Source organism: Crinia signifera, chromosome 11 (assembly GCF_055691185.1).
Source record: "Crinia signifera chromosome 11, ASM5569118v1, whole genome shotgun sequence".
NCBI classification, from domain to species: Eukaryota; Metazoa; Chordata; class Amphibia; order Anura; family Myobatrachidae; genus Crinia; species Crinia signifera.
Genome location: NC_139227.1, coordinates 15,836,674 through 15,854,437, shown reverse-complemented (window position 1 = coordinate 15,854,437; position 17,764 = coordinate 15,836,674). Strand labels below are relative to the sequence as shown.

Sequence of the window (17,764 nt, the reverse complement as noted above, 5' to 3'; positions counted from 1 at the left end):
AATTGCATAGCATGCAAATCTAGGGGATCATTATACATCGTTACAACCTGGATCCAGGCCCCTCTAAGCATGAGGGCTCTATAACAATGGTACCCCCTGTACCCAGTGTAGATATGCCCACGGTATAAGATCACACCATTAGAATAAAAAAAAAACCAGACTTGCTCTGCAATAACTAACACTAAACACTCAAGACCTAAATTCAGGGAATGTTTGTTCCACAATATCTCAAAGAATTGTTACGCCACCCAACTTGTAAGCTTGCGAGCAGGGCCCTCCTACCTCCATGTTGGTTTGTTTTGTACCCAGTTTGTTTAATCACTGTTGTTTCCAATTGTAAAGTGCAACAGAATATGCTGCGCTATAGAAGAAGCTGCAACTAAATAAATAAATGACACCACTATAAGTACCCTGCGGCAGCCAGGTTGGGAACCATTTGGTATAAGATGCACTGTTTGTACAAAAACATCAATGGATTTATTAGGCCTAAAGGCAAAGAAAGCAACAATGTTTCAGACATAGCTCCGCTTTTTAAGACCATCTTATATATAATATCCATCGGTCTGTTTGTCTGTCTGGTTATTTATTCAGTCACCAACACAAGGTAGTCTAGTTGGACCCTGGCTAGATTTTAGGTGGTGGTTAGGTTCTGGTTCGGATCTCGCGCTTATGAATGCTGAGCAGAACTTGGAGTGATAGCATTGGTTGGTCCATCCATTGGTGTAGGCCGGACAGATCTTCCACACAGGGAACCAGTTCTGGGTCTTCCACTTGACGGAGTTGGATGAAAATGTTAATGGACAGTAATAACTTACAGAAATGAATAACCATAATTCAAACGACCTGAAATAACGGACTGAAATGGAGTAGGGAAGACAAAAAAATATTGTGAACCTTAAAGCCATGGAATAGTAATTCTGATAAAAGAAGGAGAACTTTAAACCCATCTCCCAATGGGAAAGATTCTAAAACTGTACCGAAAGGAATGCTGGGATACAGGGCTACCAGTGACAGCACAAATAACACTGGTCAATCACCTCATGGGTGTGCATTAAGCTGCTAATTCATTTTTAAATTGCTGAAAGTAACATCCAACTCATTGATAACTTATGTAGGGTACACAACAGGACGACCCGCTCACGATGCACATCGTGAGCGGGTCGTCAGTGTCTCGTCCGACCCGCTCACGGTGACGCGGGGGGGCACGACCCGCTCATGATGTGCACTGTGAGCGGGTCCGATCCGATGGCGACCCGCACCCGGCTGTATGGTCGTCATTGAGATCCTACCTGCAGCAGGTAGGATCTCAATAACGACCGACCCGCGGGACCGCGCATCGGATCGGTATCGGTCCACACCAGGACAGAAAAGGGCCCAATCACCACACAATCTACATCCAATTGGTCGGAATTGGATCTAGATTGAGGGGATCGGGCCCTAGTCGTCCTGGTGTGTACCAGGCATTAATGATTTGAACTTCTAAACCCATGCAATGCTAAATTATATATATATATATGCATACATAAATACACCGAAAAGGTCCAATCCTTTTTAAAGTGGTTTAAAGTCCATCCAATGTTCAATGTAGTGCGCAGCCTGTTCTCCAAAGAAGCCCAACCAAGACCTCAGGGAGTATTTGCATGCAGAAATATCAGAGAATGGCCCAATAAGTGATTTATGAAACATAATTTACTATTAAATAAAAGCTCATTTATATTTAAGTTTAAAACAGCTCGATTGTCAGCATAACACCAAAGTATCGTCCGAGGATAAGCCCCAGGTGGCCAAATCAAACTGAAACTGCAAATGGCTTTACGCTAGACATGGATAGATCCTGGAGCCGGACAGCAAGAGACGCTTTCATCTTCAGCACTGGTGGCCACAACAGGAAGTCCCCCAGACAAAGGGCCTTATTCTGGTTCAATCCTTCTGGCACATTACTTCTTAGATGGACAAAACCATGTGCACTGCAGGTGGGGTAGATGTTACTTGTGCAGAGAGAGTTAGATTTGGGTGTGGTTTTAACCCCTTCAGTGGTGTTTTTTTTTTTTTGGGGGGGGGGGGGGGGGGAGCACTCCACACTGGGCGAGTTTTTTATGGGGAGCGCTCCCTTAAAAAAAAAACCACTACTGCCTCTCTGGGTCCGGGCAGCGCAGCTGAACTGTCAATCAGCCACTGCCTGGACCTGGGCCCCTGTCCCTGGCAGCCGGCTTGTCATATGCTTCAATACAAAAGCCGGAGGGGAGGGAGCCGGGCAGCACTGAAGCTGCCTGAGTTCAGTGATTGAACTCAGCAGCGGTGCCCGGCTCTAAACAGTGGCAATCCCGAGAATTTTCCGGGCTTGCCAGACTGGGCACTGAGGCACAGCCTGGAAAATTCTCGAGATCGCCACTGAAGGGGTTAATTCAAAGTGAGATCTATATTGCAGTGTAAAAATAAAGCAGTCAGTATTTACCCTGCACAGAAACAAAATATCTCACCCAAATCTAATTATCTCTGCACATGTTACATCTGCCCCACCTGCAGTGCACATGGTTTTGTCCATCGAAGAAGGAATTTGCCAAAAGAAGAGAACCAGAATAAGGCCCAAAATCTGCTTGTAATGAAACGCATCACAATCCATTTGGATTCTACTGGATAAGAGGACCGAACCCACATGATTAAAGAAAGGCGAGTATGTATGTATGTATGTATGTATGTATGTATGGAGTGTGTAATAAAGATTTACTTTATTATGTGTGTGTGTCAGTTCTTTGGGTATTGGTTCTGTAGAGGTGATAAAAGTCACAGCTGGCCCATTAATGACCCGCATACTTGGACTTGTGGTTCTCCAAGTACCAGCATGTGGGGGAGCCTTGCAGTTCTACTACAAAACCCAATACCTTATTTAAAAAAAAAATTTAACATTGTAATAGGGATCAACCAGGTGCCCATCACCCCCGGGGCAAAGGCCAGAGCTGAGTGGCCAGGGTGATCATGCTTTGGGGAACTTACTATAGTTTCACCCGGCTGTGGCATGACGCCAGTGGCTGCTGGAGCCTGGTGCTGGTTATAAAAATAAGCTGGACCCCTATTTTTTTTTTTGTAGCCTGTATTTTTTTAATCAGGGTCGGTCCAAGAGTCCGGCACTAGTTTCAGAAATACAGGGGGACCCCAACAATTGTTTTACCCTGTACCAGGACTGGCTCAAAGAGCCAGGAGAGGGGGGGGGGGGGGGGGGGGGGGGTGGAGACCTTGCACCAAATTTTTTTATTTAATCTATTTATTTTTTACACAGAGAAGCATCACACAGATCTGACTTATCCTTGCGGTGCTTCTCGCTCGTCCGTATTTGGCTGCCAGATAACTCGGCGGCCAAACATGAATGACTTTACCATCGGAAAATACGAAGCCTGAGAATTCAGCATGTTAGTAACTCTGCTGAATTCTCAGCCCATATTTTGGGGGCGATCACGGACGATCCCGACGGCCATGATTGGCAATCTTAGTAAATTTCCCCCACTGTAACTTACTATTGCTTTTGGTCGATTTCTCCATCCTGAGCATACGGTGTAACAATGAACATACAGTACAAAAATAAATCATGGGCAACGCAAAGAATTTGTGACCAAGGGTCTCCCTTTATTGACCTGTGGGTATACATGCTCTTGGGGGCTACAGATGCCAGAGTATTCGTATAAAAAAAAAAAAAATAGAAATAAAATAAACAAATTAAGAAAAAAAAAAAATCAATCATCACAAACATCCGTATTTCAATTAAAAACATCAATTTCCTGAACTGACCCTGTACAAAAAAATAAGCACCCCACACAGACACCACACAGCTTGGCTCTGAACCCCCCCCAGTCCCTAATTGTATACAGTATTTATCTGTATAGCGATTCTCTGTGTTGGCCCAGAATATGCTCCTCTCCTCTTATACATTAGATCAGTTACATGGACCGGGGTAGTCCCGTGACCTACAGAACAGAATACTATAAGGGATGAGCAATGTAAACAAAAAGAAAACACAAGCAGCAGTTTTGCTACCAGAGGAGGCTGCCCCAGGGCTGGGTAATAAGGGGACTGTATAATCTACACCACACCTTGGGCGAAAATGGGTTATTTGGCTTTTAGTGGGACATTGGCCATGCTCTTTAAACTCTCCTGTTTATAACAGGTCTATGTGACGGCCAGGATGCAGAAGCCTTCTCCAAGTGTTCTGTAAGGGGACACAGACAATTCGAAGACGATTACTGTGATTATTTCATAAATGGTAAATTCTACCAACCAATCAGCTCCTGGGATTTTTCAATGTACATTGGTAGTTAGAAGCTGATTGGCCAGTATTTTACTTTGCTTCACTTTGTCAGTATCCATCGTTTGATACAGCTTACTCTTAAAAAAAAAAAAAGTCACCAAAGGCTTTGCCCTGTGCTGGTAAAATATTATTTATCCTGGGATACAGACCTCATGGGGCCCTAGGCAAGATACCAGTTTGGGGCCCGCATCAGACAATCCATAGCACTATATTTTTGCTGTGGCTTGCAGCCGACATCGACAGGGTACCTTGGCGCATGTACAGTTTACCGATAAATGCTCAGCTGCGTGAACATCGGCAATGCGTACAAATGTGAATCAGACTCTAGGCCCCTTGGTATTAGACTTAATACCGGTGTCATATTTAAAGTAAGCCGACTGCCCACATACAGTGGATGAAACCATTTTGTGTGAAACATTTTTATTACAGGACCCAAGCAAGTTGCAGCAAAATGGTCGCCAGACGTGTGGTCAACTGACCGCACATGCGTGACAGTTTTGTGGTGGCACAAAATAATGCAAGGAGTCTGAGGTAACATCAGCCTTATGGTCAGCAATATGGAGTCATGACCCCATGCTATTGTCATGACCCGCAGTTTAAGAACCACGGTTATAGAGCAATATCCATTGGTGCGGTGGTTAAGATTCGCCGGCGGTCCAACGGATTCTATTGAAGCTTGTTACCATTAAGTAGCAGAGTTGTTCCTCACGGCGCAGTGCTCGCGAATATCCAGTCCCTGGCACCCACTAACTGCGTGTTTCCCAGGTATATTCACAGAATTGCAAGTGCAATAATTACCTGTGGTTCCTCTCAAATGTGCCAGTGAGTATTGGATACACCTGTGACCAGCAAGGTATTTTCAAGATAATGAAACAAGGCCTGTTTGATTTATCCCAATGACTATATATACCATAGCACAGCCATAGAGGTATGCTGGTGAAGCTGCAATGTCCGGCTACTATACACATCACTGCTAATTGAATGCCCGGCCTACTCCATCCTGTAGAATCCAATAATAGAATATAATATTCTTCTACATCATGGATGACCACTGGAGAACGCGTCCACATGATAATGTGACATCACGGTGCCTTATGTTTTCATTTGAAGCATATAGCAAGGAGAAGTGAATGTCGGTGGACCTGGCCATCTGACAGGAGAAGCAGAAACAAGATGGCCGTCCGGGGGATGGGGGGGAAATCGACAATATATAATCTTCAAATTCCTGTATGTTTTACGTTATCCTGACCTCTGATTCCAGGGGTGCCCTCCTCTTTTTCATTCTGGCTCTCTACCTGCATCTTCATATTATATACATACAAGCGACTCTTACAAAAAAAACAAAAACATATATACAAAAATCTGTACAGTTTTTTTTTGGAAAATCCACAAAAATCTGTCCATGTATCACAAGTTGTTACAGCAAAATATTACAAACGGGATACATTTCTATACATAATCACTCCCCTCCCAGCCGTCACCTGATGGTCATAGTGGACAAGTCCTTTGTTACAATAGAAAATGACAGGTCTGTAGCATATGATGCGCTGGGGTCAAGCAACCTGTGGCATGCTGGGAGATGCTCAGCCAGAGCCAAAAAGCCACATGTTGCTGAACACGTTACAGAGGATGCAGGCGAGACGGGACATAAATACGACGTTCTAGCATTCCGCGGTACACGTCCATGCCTGGTCTTCTGTATGCATCCAATCTAGTTCATTTCATCACCAAATTGTGTGAATTGTGGGTTGATGCATTATATATACTTACAAATTCTCAGGCAAAATCATCAGACACACATGCTGAATAGGTCTTTGGCTATGGTATATAATAATAGGAGGGGAGGGGAGGGGGGGGGGAAGAGGGGGGGGGGGGGGGCAAAAATGCCTATTATGTGAAGAGTGCATTAGCAGGGTGTTTGGCCTCGGTTTTGAAACACTGTTCCAAGAAATATATATATTTATCGATAAGACTTTGTGTGTACATTTTATTACAATCGTCATGGATCAGGGGGAGGAGAGGAAAGTAGCATGAGCACAGCGATAAGTCTAAATAAAGCTGTGTCCATTTGAAACGTAAGGTTTCCCTTAAGAAAACAACAACATCACATCAGTGAAAAGAATCAAAAGTAGAGAAGCGCAAAATGTCACAAAGAAACTTAACAGCTAAATGGACGTGGAAGCAAAATTAAGAGGTGAATCGGATGTTGTAATATGAAAATCAACTTGTCAAGTAATTATTAGTGCAGGAAAAAAGGTTGGGGGGGGGGATTTACTTCCCGCTGTATAAATCAGAATTTCACTCAACGCTCGAATGTCCAAAATATACCCTAAGGTAACGGTGAGTGAACACATCGACTGATCAAGTAAAGTGTATGTAGTGCATATGGTTAAAAAACAAAACAAAAAAAACAATAATCTAAAATACTAGGCGACAAGCACATTTATTTGGGTGCTTGTCATCGGCGGGCAGACAGGCCACCAACTCCGCGTGCTTACAGGAAGGACCGCAGGGTTTGTGGGATACTGCCCAAATAATGGATACAAAGACGTTACGCCCCCTTTAAAAGCCTGTCCTTCGCCTACAGTCATTAGAGGCCGCTGATTGGTTGGCTAAATCAATAAATCAGCCTATCAAGTCATTAGGAACTGTAATCACCACAGAGGCATGAGGTATGGAATGCCTCTGCGCTAACAATAGTTACTAATGAATTGGTAGGCTGCTATCTCGTTACTATTGGCCAAGTCCGCCAAATGTCCAACTCCGCTGTGTGTAGGGGTTGGAGGCACCCTGTTGGACAGATCACAATGGCTTCCGTCTGCCTGAAATGCCAGCAAGCGTATGGAGAGGTTCCCCTCACCACGGTCTGGAAAACTGCTGGGATTCTGATCCTGAATCTTAAATGGGAATTATCTTTTATTTGTCCCAAAATCATGTTCCAGACATCCAGTATCGGGCATCTCTGAGTGATCCTTGTAAATGCTGATATCGCACATGAAGCTCTGTCACTATATCGTATACAGTGAAGAAAGGATAACCCCTTTATTAGGATCAGGGGATGCAGGGGGGGGGGGGGGGGGGTAAAACATTTCCTTATGTGCACAGACGCACCAATGCTGACGGTAGTTTGTGTATACTCCATTTTTGAAGTCACATGATGCGGTACCTGAATGCGTGGCTGTATATATAAACCGTTGTTCATATACATACGCCGGTTACACGTTAGACTGTCCTTAATCACAGAAATATCAATGTGTTTACATACCCATGTATATTAATATATACAGATGTGACTATCACGTAATCCAATAACACTAACACGAAGGCTTCTTACGTCCTGTTCCTGCACGTGGTTCGCGCAGGTTTGTGCTTGTACGCGCAGCAGAGAGCTCCCCCCGCGGCCCCGACAGTCGGTGGTAGAGGTTACAGGGGCCTGGAGGGCGCAGTTGCTGCTAGGAGGATGCCTGGCAGTAATTGGAGATGACGTTGCGGCTGCAAACACCCACAATCTATACAGCGCTGTACCGCTCTGCCAACAGCACACACTGCTGTGTCTTGTGTGGGTATCCGTCAACAAGTGAAGGCACGCTGGGCTGTACCACCCCACACGTATCTGTGTTTACTGGCTCAGCTCTGAGGATTTCTGCTGCCCGCTGGTCTTTGGGGCCCCGTAGAGGGTAACCGATGCTATATGGTTGTTCTGCATCACCTACAACAGAAAGAAAAGGATGTGCAGAAGTCACTACGGCCAAGAACTGCGCGATGATGACACGTTCCATGTTGTCTACATAGATAAATTCACAGTGGTAAAAACGTTATCCATGAAACACTAATTCTATAGCTCCACCTAGAGGTTGACCGTAGGTAGTTCACCATAAATATAAAAGTTAATCTCATTATATAAAACAAGTTAAAACGCCCACCAAAATGACAGACCACAGGGCCACATTATAGGGAGGACGGTCACTACTCACACAGGATTTGCCGCGTCTCTGGAACCATTTTATATTATATAGATAGATATATTCTGCACAACTCTATTGGGCTAAAATGATGCCAGCACGTGTAAGCTCACCAGTCCCTGCACAGCTCCTGGCCAGTCTGGGGGTAGAGGAGATAAGTAGCCACCACCAGCTGGCAGAAGGGGTTGTGGGCATGGCCTGCAAGCACAAGACCCCACCCCACTGCCGGCACACAGTGTATAAAGCAGCGGAGCCTCCTCCGCACCCGCATCATCTGCAGCACCAGCACTGATCCCCTACTCCTCCCGGTCATTGCTCACCCCACACAGGGCATCACCCCTTCCTGCCGGTAAGTGGCCACACGTGGCCCCAATGCCTCTGCTCTGGGCGTTGAGTGGACTCTCTTGCGGTTCCGAAAGCAGTTTCCTGGTTGCTGCCGCTACTTGTTGCGAAGTGCCAGGATGGCAGCATAGAATATGGAGGAGGGGTGCAGAGTACACAATGGCGGGAGCAGTATATGGAGTAAGGGGACGCATTATATATAGGGGGCACGATATGGAAGGGTATGTGCGACCCGGCTTGTGACCCCTTTTACACCGTCCTCCGCTCCCGGCATAATGCCGGGCGAGTGGAGTCACCAGAGGTGGGGCCTGAGCCGGCGCTGAGCATCTCCCAGCACCAGCTTTTCCATTGCAGTAAACGGGTCCACCTGGGTTACCATTCCCGTGTTCTACCCTGGTAGAATTCCCGGGACACTGGACCCGTGATTTTTTCCAAGGACCCTTTTCCACTAGCAAAAAACCCGGGTCGATTCGCATCCCCGCTCAAAAACCCAGGTTATATTGGTTTCCTGAATGGAGCTTCATAGGGCACCCTCCAATGTCCATCACAGAGGTGAGGAGCATCATTAGCCTTTTATAGTAATAAATGTTCTATTATAAAATAAACCAGAACCACTGAACAAAACGGATTATTTACTAACAAACTAACACAACTGGATAGTAACCGCATTGGATATGATACCGGCAAAGCACATGCCTGTGTAAGCGCCGTAGTTTAGTACAGATTTATACATTTACACCTTAGTAAATAACTGGTACTTGTTTCCTAGAACAACGCCTACGATTCCATCGTACGACATCGCATCCACCACAATATTGCGGCATGCGATGCGATTTTTCATTGTACAAGCACACAGATGGGTGCTTACAATGTGAGTCCATCATTTATACCCCATTCACACCAACCTAAATTCCCGGGTTGAGTCCGGGAACAACCCGGTACTACCTCTGATGTGAAAGGTACCCGGGACAAATTACCGGGCTAATTTGCCGGCAATCCAACCTGGCTAGGTAGCAGGGTTGTTTCCGGGTTCAACCCGGGGACCTGGCTAGTGTGAAAGGTAAAGGGTATACTTTCCCGGGTTGCCGTGTCCTCTGTGTCCTGTCCGACGGGAATTAATGCAGGCGGCGGGCGCAAATGACGGGACAGCCGGTGGATGATGATGACGCAGCTCTCCGGCAGCAGTGAGGACGCCGGAGAGCTGCGTCATCTTCATCTGCCGCCTGTCCCGTCATTTGGGCCGCCGCCTGTGTGGATCCCTGGCCTGTGCGGAGGACCAGCAACCGGGGTGAGTATTCTCCCCACCTCCGCCTCCATCCTGCCAACTGCCCGATGCCATCCTGCCTCCTTCCCACCTCCTTCCCGCCCCCTTCTCACACCAGAAAATGCAGGGACATTTCTGGTGTGAATGGGTCCAAACCCGGCAATGTCCCTGCTTGTCCCGGGAACTGAATTCCCGGGTTTGTCCCTGCATTTCTGGTGTGAATGGGGTATTATTGTCACCCCCAGTGTCAACGCCAACCTGAAGCATGGCAAGCCCTGCGAGGGGCGGCGGTACGCGTCCTCTGACCTTTTCATACCCCCACTATCTACGAGGCCGAAGCGTGGGGAGCACAGCGAGCCCCGCGAGGGGACCACGGATTACTTTACATGTATTCCGCATGCGCTCGCCACGCTTCGGACTCGTCTGCTCGCCACGCTTCGGGCTCGGTGGCTCACTGCGCTCGCCACACTATCTAAAATCAACTCCACACCGACGTGGATAGTGGGGTATGAAAAGCTCGGAGGACACGTACCGCCTGCGCTCGCCACGCTACGAGATGGCGTGGATACTGGGGGTTACATCTCATTGTAAGCACCCATCACATCTCATGGCATGGGTGCTTGTACAATGAAATATTGCATGGTATGCCATTTGCTGGCATGCGATCCTATGCGATATTTCATTGTACAAGCATTTAACATAGAGATCGCATCGCATCGCACAGCACTAAAAACGGTACGCAATGCCAAGCGATGGGCGCCGTGCTAGGAAACAAGTACCAATAACCTCACAAACGTTAAATGCCGCTATAAATAACCCCATACTGTACATACTAACCTCAAAAATCATTCTCTGCAGACCAAAACAAAAGGTCGAACCAAATGGGTTGGTATTATTTGGCGAGGATGATCTGAAACGGAATAAGCCATTGTTTTACTGGACAGATCTGTGTTGTTAACTATATATGTAGTTAAAATGTTGACATTTACAATGTTGCCATCACAAAGTTGGCAGATACGATATCGACACTAAGTATGTTGACACTGAACAAGTTGGCAAGTAGAATGAGGCACAGTATAGAGAGGTGTAGACGTTAGAGAAGATAGGGAGGTTTATGGTCATTCGCACAAGACTGAATATAATGGGACCCCTATAGAAATATAAATGGATAATACTGGTATGATCAGGGGTGTGCTACCTATGGATACTTAATTTGAACGCATAAGGATAAGAAAGAGAAAGAGTGTCCTTTTGTGGGTGCACCGTAAAGAAAGGGTAAGTATGTAAAAAATAACTTTTATTATAGTTCCTTTAAAAGGCTGCGAAAAATAATTAAAAAACACATATAACATACATGGGTAGGGTAACACACTTATTTTAGAACCAAGGTGGCAGGCAGGTATGGCTGTATGTTATTTATTATGATGTGTGGAGATTGACCAGTGTGTAAGTGCCCCAGTTCGTGCAGTGGATCTGCGATCTCCGCCTGCTTTCCAAACTTCTGGGGTGTCAAGAGGAGCTAGGCTATCAGATCTCAAGTAGCTCCAAATTAGGTAAGATCTCAGTGTACCATTACACAATACAGAATCTCAAGTGCTGTATATATAACAAGCACATATATCTAACAGCTATATCACCAAGGTCTAATGCTGGGGTGTCACCTCTGTCAGGATAGCAGAGAGACCTCGACCCCACGACCAGTAGTGGTGTGGCTCAATGCTCAGCCACATGAGCTACTTGAGATCTGATAGCCTAGCTCCTCTTGGTACCCCAGAAGTTTGGATAGCAGGCGGAGATCGCAGATCCACTGCACGAACTGGGGCACTTACACACTGGTCAATCTCCACATGTCATAATAAATAACATACAGCCATACCTGCCTGCCACCTTGGTTTTAAAATAAGTGTGTTAACCTACCCATGTATGTTATATGTGTTTTTTAATTATTTTTCGCAGCCTTTTAAAGGAACTATAATAAAAGTTATTTTTTACATACTTACCCTTTCTTTACGGTGCACCCACAAAAGGACACTCTTTCTCTTTCTTATCCTTATGTATAGACGTTACACATACTTATCACAGAATCTGTCGAAAATCATCATCTGCTGACTGCCAGACCCACCATAGCAGGTATGGCACCACAAGACCACCAGGGACATAATGTCGAAATGCTCACAATGCCACAATTGTTCACGTCAACATTAATGACATGTCAACGTAATTTTCATATGATAAAGGTTGATGTGGACATTATCAGTAGGTTGACATTAGGGAGTCCACATGCTGCCTGTTACCCCCAGTTTGCAGAACAGTTGTAGTAGCATTTAGAAAGTCACAGAGCATCTACAGTACTTGGTATAATGGAAGTATAAGGGTCCATTATTCTGTGTATAAATAGACTGCAGTCTTAAATTGACACATCGCCTACAAAGAATGGCGGTAGCAACGAACTGCCAGCCTATAAAATACCAACTTGGTAAATGCCTCAGTGATGTCACTATTAGGGAAGTTTAGAATGTAAGCTCTGACAAGCAGGGCCCTCTTCCATAATATACTTTTCTTTTTCTTATACCCCTTTCACACTAGCAAGCTCTTGCAAGCTGGATACAAAATCCCAGGAGCAACCTGGCGTAATCTGGAGGCGGGGCTGGGGGCGGTGCTGGGAGATATCAGCATCTTCCAGCAGCACAATTACAGTGCAGTGAACAGGATTCGGGTCGCGTCCACCTGGATTACCCGTTCACACTGCTCCTGGACTCGCCAGTGTCCCGAGTCCAACCCTGGTCAAGACCCGGGTTGAAATCCCAGAACGTTGGACCCGGGACAATCTTTCAGGACCCTTTCACACAACAATTTCCTGGGTTGTTGCGCATTCATGTGCAATAACCTGGGAAATATTTGTCAGTGGGAAAGGGGTATTACTTAATCCATCTTTGACAGCACCAAATCCTATTGTTTTCTGCCAAGCTGTTACTTATTCCAGTGTCCTCTGCTGATGCAGCTATGGTTACGTCCCATGTACTTATCCTCTACTGTATTCAAATGTAATGGTGCCCACACATTGGCCCTTATTCTGATTGAGTCGGACGGCTGCGTGTTCGGTCGGACGGCCGATGTATTGTGTTTGCGCATTTGCAGAGGCGTTTCTGCGCATGTGCAAATGCCTGGCACGTCCGAACACGGCGTGAAGTCCGTACAGAAAACGATCGGTCGGAACCATCCGAGCAGGCCTTCCCAAAATACGCATCCGTCCAAATCAACTAGAATAAGGGCCATTAGGGCAGATGTATTAAGCCTTAACAAGAAATAAATGCAAGGGTGATAAGGAGAGATAAACGTCCAGCCAATCACCTGCCAACTGCCATGTTACAGGCTGGGTTTGAAAAAAGTCAGTAAGGAGCTGATTGGCTGGACGTTTATCTCTCCTTATCACCCTTGCATTTATCTCTTGTTAAGGCTTAATACATCTGCCCCATGGTGAGATGGGTGCTAGGTACAATTTGAGCTATACAATGTGTGCTATGTAATTTGTACTTTATACACTGTGCCATTAGAACTGCATAACATTTGGACTAGACTACAATATGTCATGTAAATATGTAAAGTACATATCACATGCAATTCCCTACACAAGGTGCGATTTGAACTCGACACAATGCGATGCAGTTCAAAAATGAACAAACTATTTTGCCTACACGGAAGCGTGCATCGCATTGCAAGGCAAAATAAACATGGTGCGAATTGAATTCGACGTGATGCGGTTTGAACTAAAAAGTTCAAATCACAGGCTAGAATCGCTCCTGTGTGTGGGAACCTTTAAGTCACTGTTTTGCTTCTTCATTTATGTCCTCTGTAATCGGGCGCTGCAGATACCTTGTGGTGCCATATAAATAAAGGATAATAATAACAAATAACTGATTGGCTGCCAGCATTGTTATGAATACTGTCTCAGTGCCCACCATGGCTGCCAGCATTGTTATGAATACTGTCTAAGTGCCCACCATGGCTGCCAGCATTGTTATGAATACTGTCTCGGTGCCCACAATGGCTGCCAGCATTGTTATGAATACTGTCTCAGTGCCCACAATGGCTGCTGTCACTGTTATGAATACTGTCTCAGTGCCCACAATGGCTGCCAGCATTGTTATGAATACTGTCTCAGTGCCCACAATGGCTGCCAGCATTGTTATGAATACTGTCTCAGTGCCCACCATGGCTGCCAGCATTGTTATGAATACTGTCTCAGTGCCCACAATGGCTGCCAGCATTGTTATGAATACTGTCTCAGTGCCCACAATGGCTGCCAGCATTGTTATGAATACTGTCTCATTGCCCACAATGGCTGCCAGCATTGTTATGAATACTGTCTCAGTGCCCACAATGGCTGCCAGCATTGTTATGAATACTGTCTCATTGCCCACAATGGCTGCCAGCATTGTTATGAATACTGTCTCAGTGCCCACACTGGCTGCCAGCATTGTTATGAAGACTGTCTCAGTGCCCACCATGGCTGCCAGCATTGTTATGAATACTGTCTCAGTGCCCACAATGGCTGCCAGCATTGTTAGGAATACTGTCTCAGTGCCCACCATGGCTGCCAGCATTGTTATGAATACTGTCTCATTGCCCACAATGGCTGCCAGCATTGTTATGAATACTGTCTCAGTGCCCACAATGGCTGCCAGCATTGTTATGAATACTGTCTCAGTGCCCACCATGGCTGCCAGCATTGTTATGAATACTGTCTAAGTGCCCACCATGGCTGCCAGCATTGTTATGAATACGGTCTCGGTGCCCACAATGGCTGCCAGCATTGTTATGAATACGGTCTCGGTGCCCACAATGGCTGCCAGCATTGTTATGAATACTGTCTCAGTGCCCACAATGGCTGCCAGCACTGGAGTGGGAGAGTGCACTTTAGGACAATGCTCTGATAATATTGCAGCATGGGGCAATTACTTATCGCAAATGTATATTTGTTTTACCTGTGAAGGACAACTGGCTTCTCAACAGGGTGACCCAGGTGTTCTTGAATACTGTCCCACTGTAACACAAAGACAGTATATGTGACATAGAACGTTGCTGCTGTACACATTTTCAAGGATTACCCATTTGATCCATTCAAAAGGGAAGAACAGGTGATCCTGTGCATCTCCCCCCTCATCCTGTGCATCTCCCCCCACATCCTGTGCATCTCCCCCCCACATCCTGTGCATCTCCCCCCTCATCCTGTGCATCTCCCCCCTCATCCTGTGCATCTCCCCCCGCATCCTGTGCATCTCCCCCCGCATCCTGTGCATCTCCCCCCGCATCCTGTGCATCTCCCCCCGCATCCTGTGCATCTCCCCCCGCATCCTGTGCATCTCCCCCCGCATCCTGTGCATCTCCCCCCTCATCCTGTGCATCTCCCCCCTCATCCTGTGCATCTCCCCCCGCATCCTGTACATCTCTCCCCGCATCCTGTGCATCTCCCCCCTCATCCTGTGCATCTCCCCCCACATCCTGGGCATCTCCCCCCACATCCTGTGCATCTCCCCCCTCATCCTGTGCATCTCCCCCCTCATCGTGTGCATCTCCCCCCTCATCCTGTCCATCTCCCCCCTCATCCTGTGCATCTCCACCCACATCCTGTGCATCTCCCCCCACATCCTGTGCATCTCCCCCCTCATCCTGTACATCTCCCCCCACATCCTGTGCATCTCCCCCCACATCCTGTGCATCTCCCCCCTCATCCTGTGCATCTCCCCCCTCATCCTGTACATCTCCCCCCTCATCCTGTACATCTCCCCCCTCATCCTGTACATCTCCCCTCTGTTTGTCGTCCCCATATTTCAGGGTTTCACCTTTTCCCTTGCATGGTCTGTTTGTACTCTTTTGTGTTTTGGTGACAGGTGGGTGAACAATGAACGGAACAACGATATTTATACGGAGCATCTCACCTTGCTGTATGTTGTACAGATTTCTGTTTGCGTTTCACAGCCGTCTGTGCAAAGAATTACAGAAGGATGGTTATTATCATATTACAGTGCGTCATACCAGTCTGCTTCAGTGTCAGTGATTATAGTATGTAGCAGGGTACAGTGTGCCAAGCATGAGGGAGGGGAATGCTCCACCCAAAGGGCAGGTCTAGCCCAACATATGGGTGTGTCCATATCCCCTATCCTGTCGCACATCCATATGCACTCCACATCCACTTCCACATCTCAGTGACAGAGACAGGATGATCTTGGCCAGCGCCGGCGCCACACACCCTACCTTAAAATACCTGGGCATGGTTGCATTTTTTTCTGACATGCCCGGAGAACAGGCTGTTACCACCCCCCCAAATGCCAGCTTCCTGGCGGTCAAATTGCGAGGGTATTGCAATTAGATATTTTCACTATTTCTGTCGATGTCTGTACGCACGCAGACTCATTCGATAATCAGACTGTGAATTTGCACAATATCGATCAAGAATCAGGTCCCTTGTTGTCACATTTCTTTTTATTCTTGCTCAGCACAATATACATGATAAATGTGATGCCTATGCAATAAACGCCAAAGGCAATTTGACCTTGTGTGAGCTCTTCCTTCAATTGATGATAATCTTTTGGTTAAAAAAATAAAATAAAAACTTATTTATCTATATATATTTTTAAATATTGTCCTTTCTGTGTACTTAACTAAAGATTTCTGATAAAATATTCTACAGCTCACAACATCAGATGCTGATGAGCTTGGACAGAAGTCACACTAGTGATTGCTGCAAATTATTGTCCTTGCCCAGAAATTCCTTGGCGGAACTCTGACTGCAATAAAAAAAAAAATAGGGAGACTTGATTTATAAAGTTATGGGCCCCATACATCAGCAATTAATTGTGACAATCCTGAGATCTGGAGAGGATTGCCACAATTAATTTTAGATGTGTGGGCTCCCCCTTTTGGCAATCCCAATCAAAAATGAATAGGGATCGCCAATCGATTGCTTAATCAGATTTTTAAACATGCTTAATAATCTGGTATTATCTGCGGATCTTTTTTATATGTGTGGGCATTCCCAATTCGTCTTCATCTATTTACATTATGAACAGCTGAAATGACAATCGATTGGGCAATTTCCAGATATGAAGATGCAATCTTTAAGGGCCCCATACATCAGCAATTAATTGTGACAATTTTCAGATATGGAGATGATTGCCACAATTAATTTTAGATGTGTGGGCTCCCCCTTTTGGCAATCCCAATCAAAAATCGCCAATCGATTGCTTAATCAGGTTTTTAAACATGTTTAATAATCTGGTATTATCTGCAGATCTTTTTTATATGTGTGGGCATTCCCAATTCGTCTTCATCTATTTACATTATGAACAGCAATCGATTGGGCGATTTCCAGATATGAAGATGCAATCTTTAGATGGAAAAATCTGCCGATCACTGAAATAAATCTGTAATGTGTGGGCAAGTCAAATAGATTGTAAAATCCATTTATCTGGCCAAAAAAATCCCTAGATCTGGAAATCCATTAATTGTGATTGCTGATGTATGGGGCCCATTATGGCAGCCGGAGAGAAGAGTTTTAAATAAGACTATGGAGCCTTATTCTAGTTCACTCTAGAGGCAAATTTCTTCTCAAATGGACAAAACCATGTGCACTGCAGGGGGGGGGGGGGGGGGGGCAGATATAACATGTGCAGAGAGAGTTAGATTTGGGTGGGGTTTTACTTCAAAGTGAGATCTATATTGTAGTGTAAAAATAAAGCAGCCAGTATTTTCCCTGCACAGAAACAAAATAACTCACCCAAATCTAATTCTCTCTGCACAAGTTACATCTGCCCCTCTGCAGTGCACATGGTTTTGTCCATCTAAGAAGGATTTTGTCAGAAAGAGTGAACTAGAATAAGGCCCTATGAGAGGATC

At 45.8% G+C, this 17,764-nt stretch overlaps 1 protein-coding gene across 1 annotated transcript in view; it reads right to left on the bottom strand.

Annotated features, from left to right (window-relative positions):
* Positions 1-3,600: 3,600 nt before the first annotated feature.
* Positions 3,601-17,764, bottom strand: part of PHAF1 (phagophore assembly factor 1) — a 28,102-nt gene continuing 13,938 nt past the window's right edge. Inside the window, exons 14-17 of the mRNA XM_083165262.1 lie at positions 15,808-15,851; positions 14,854-14,912; positions 10,706-10,778; positions 3,601-8,009 (exon numbers count right to left, since the gene is read on the bottom strand). Of these exons, the coding sequence (XP_083021388.1) occupies positions 7,920-8,009; positions 10,706-10,778; positions 14,854-14,912; positions 15,808-15,851 (266 nt within the window). The 3' untranslated portion in view covers positions 3,601-7,919. The remainder of the gene's footprint in view (positions 8,010-10,705; positions 10,779-14,853; positions 14,913-15,807; positions 15,852-17,764) is intronic.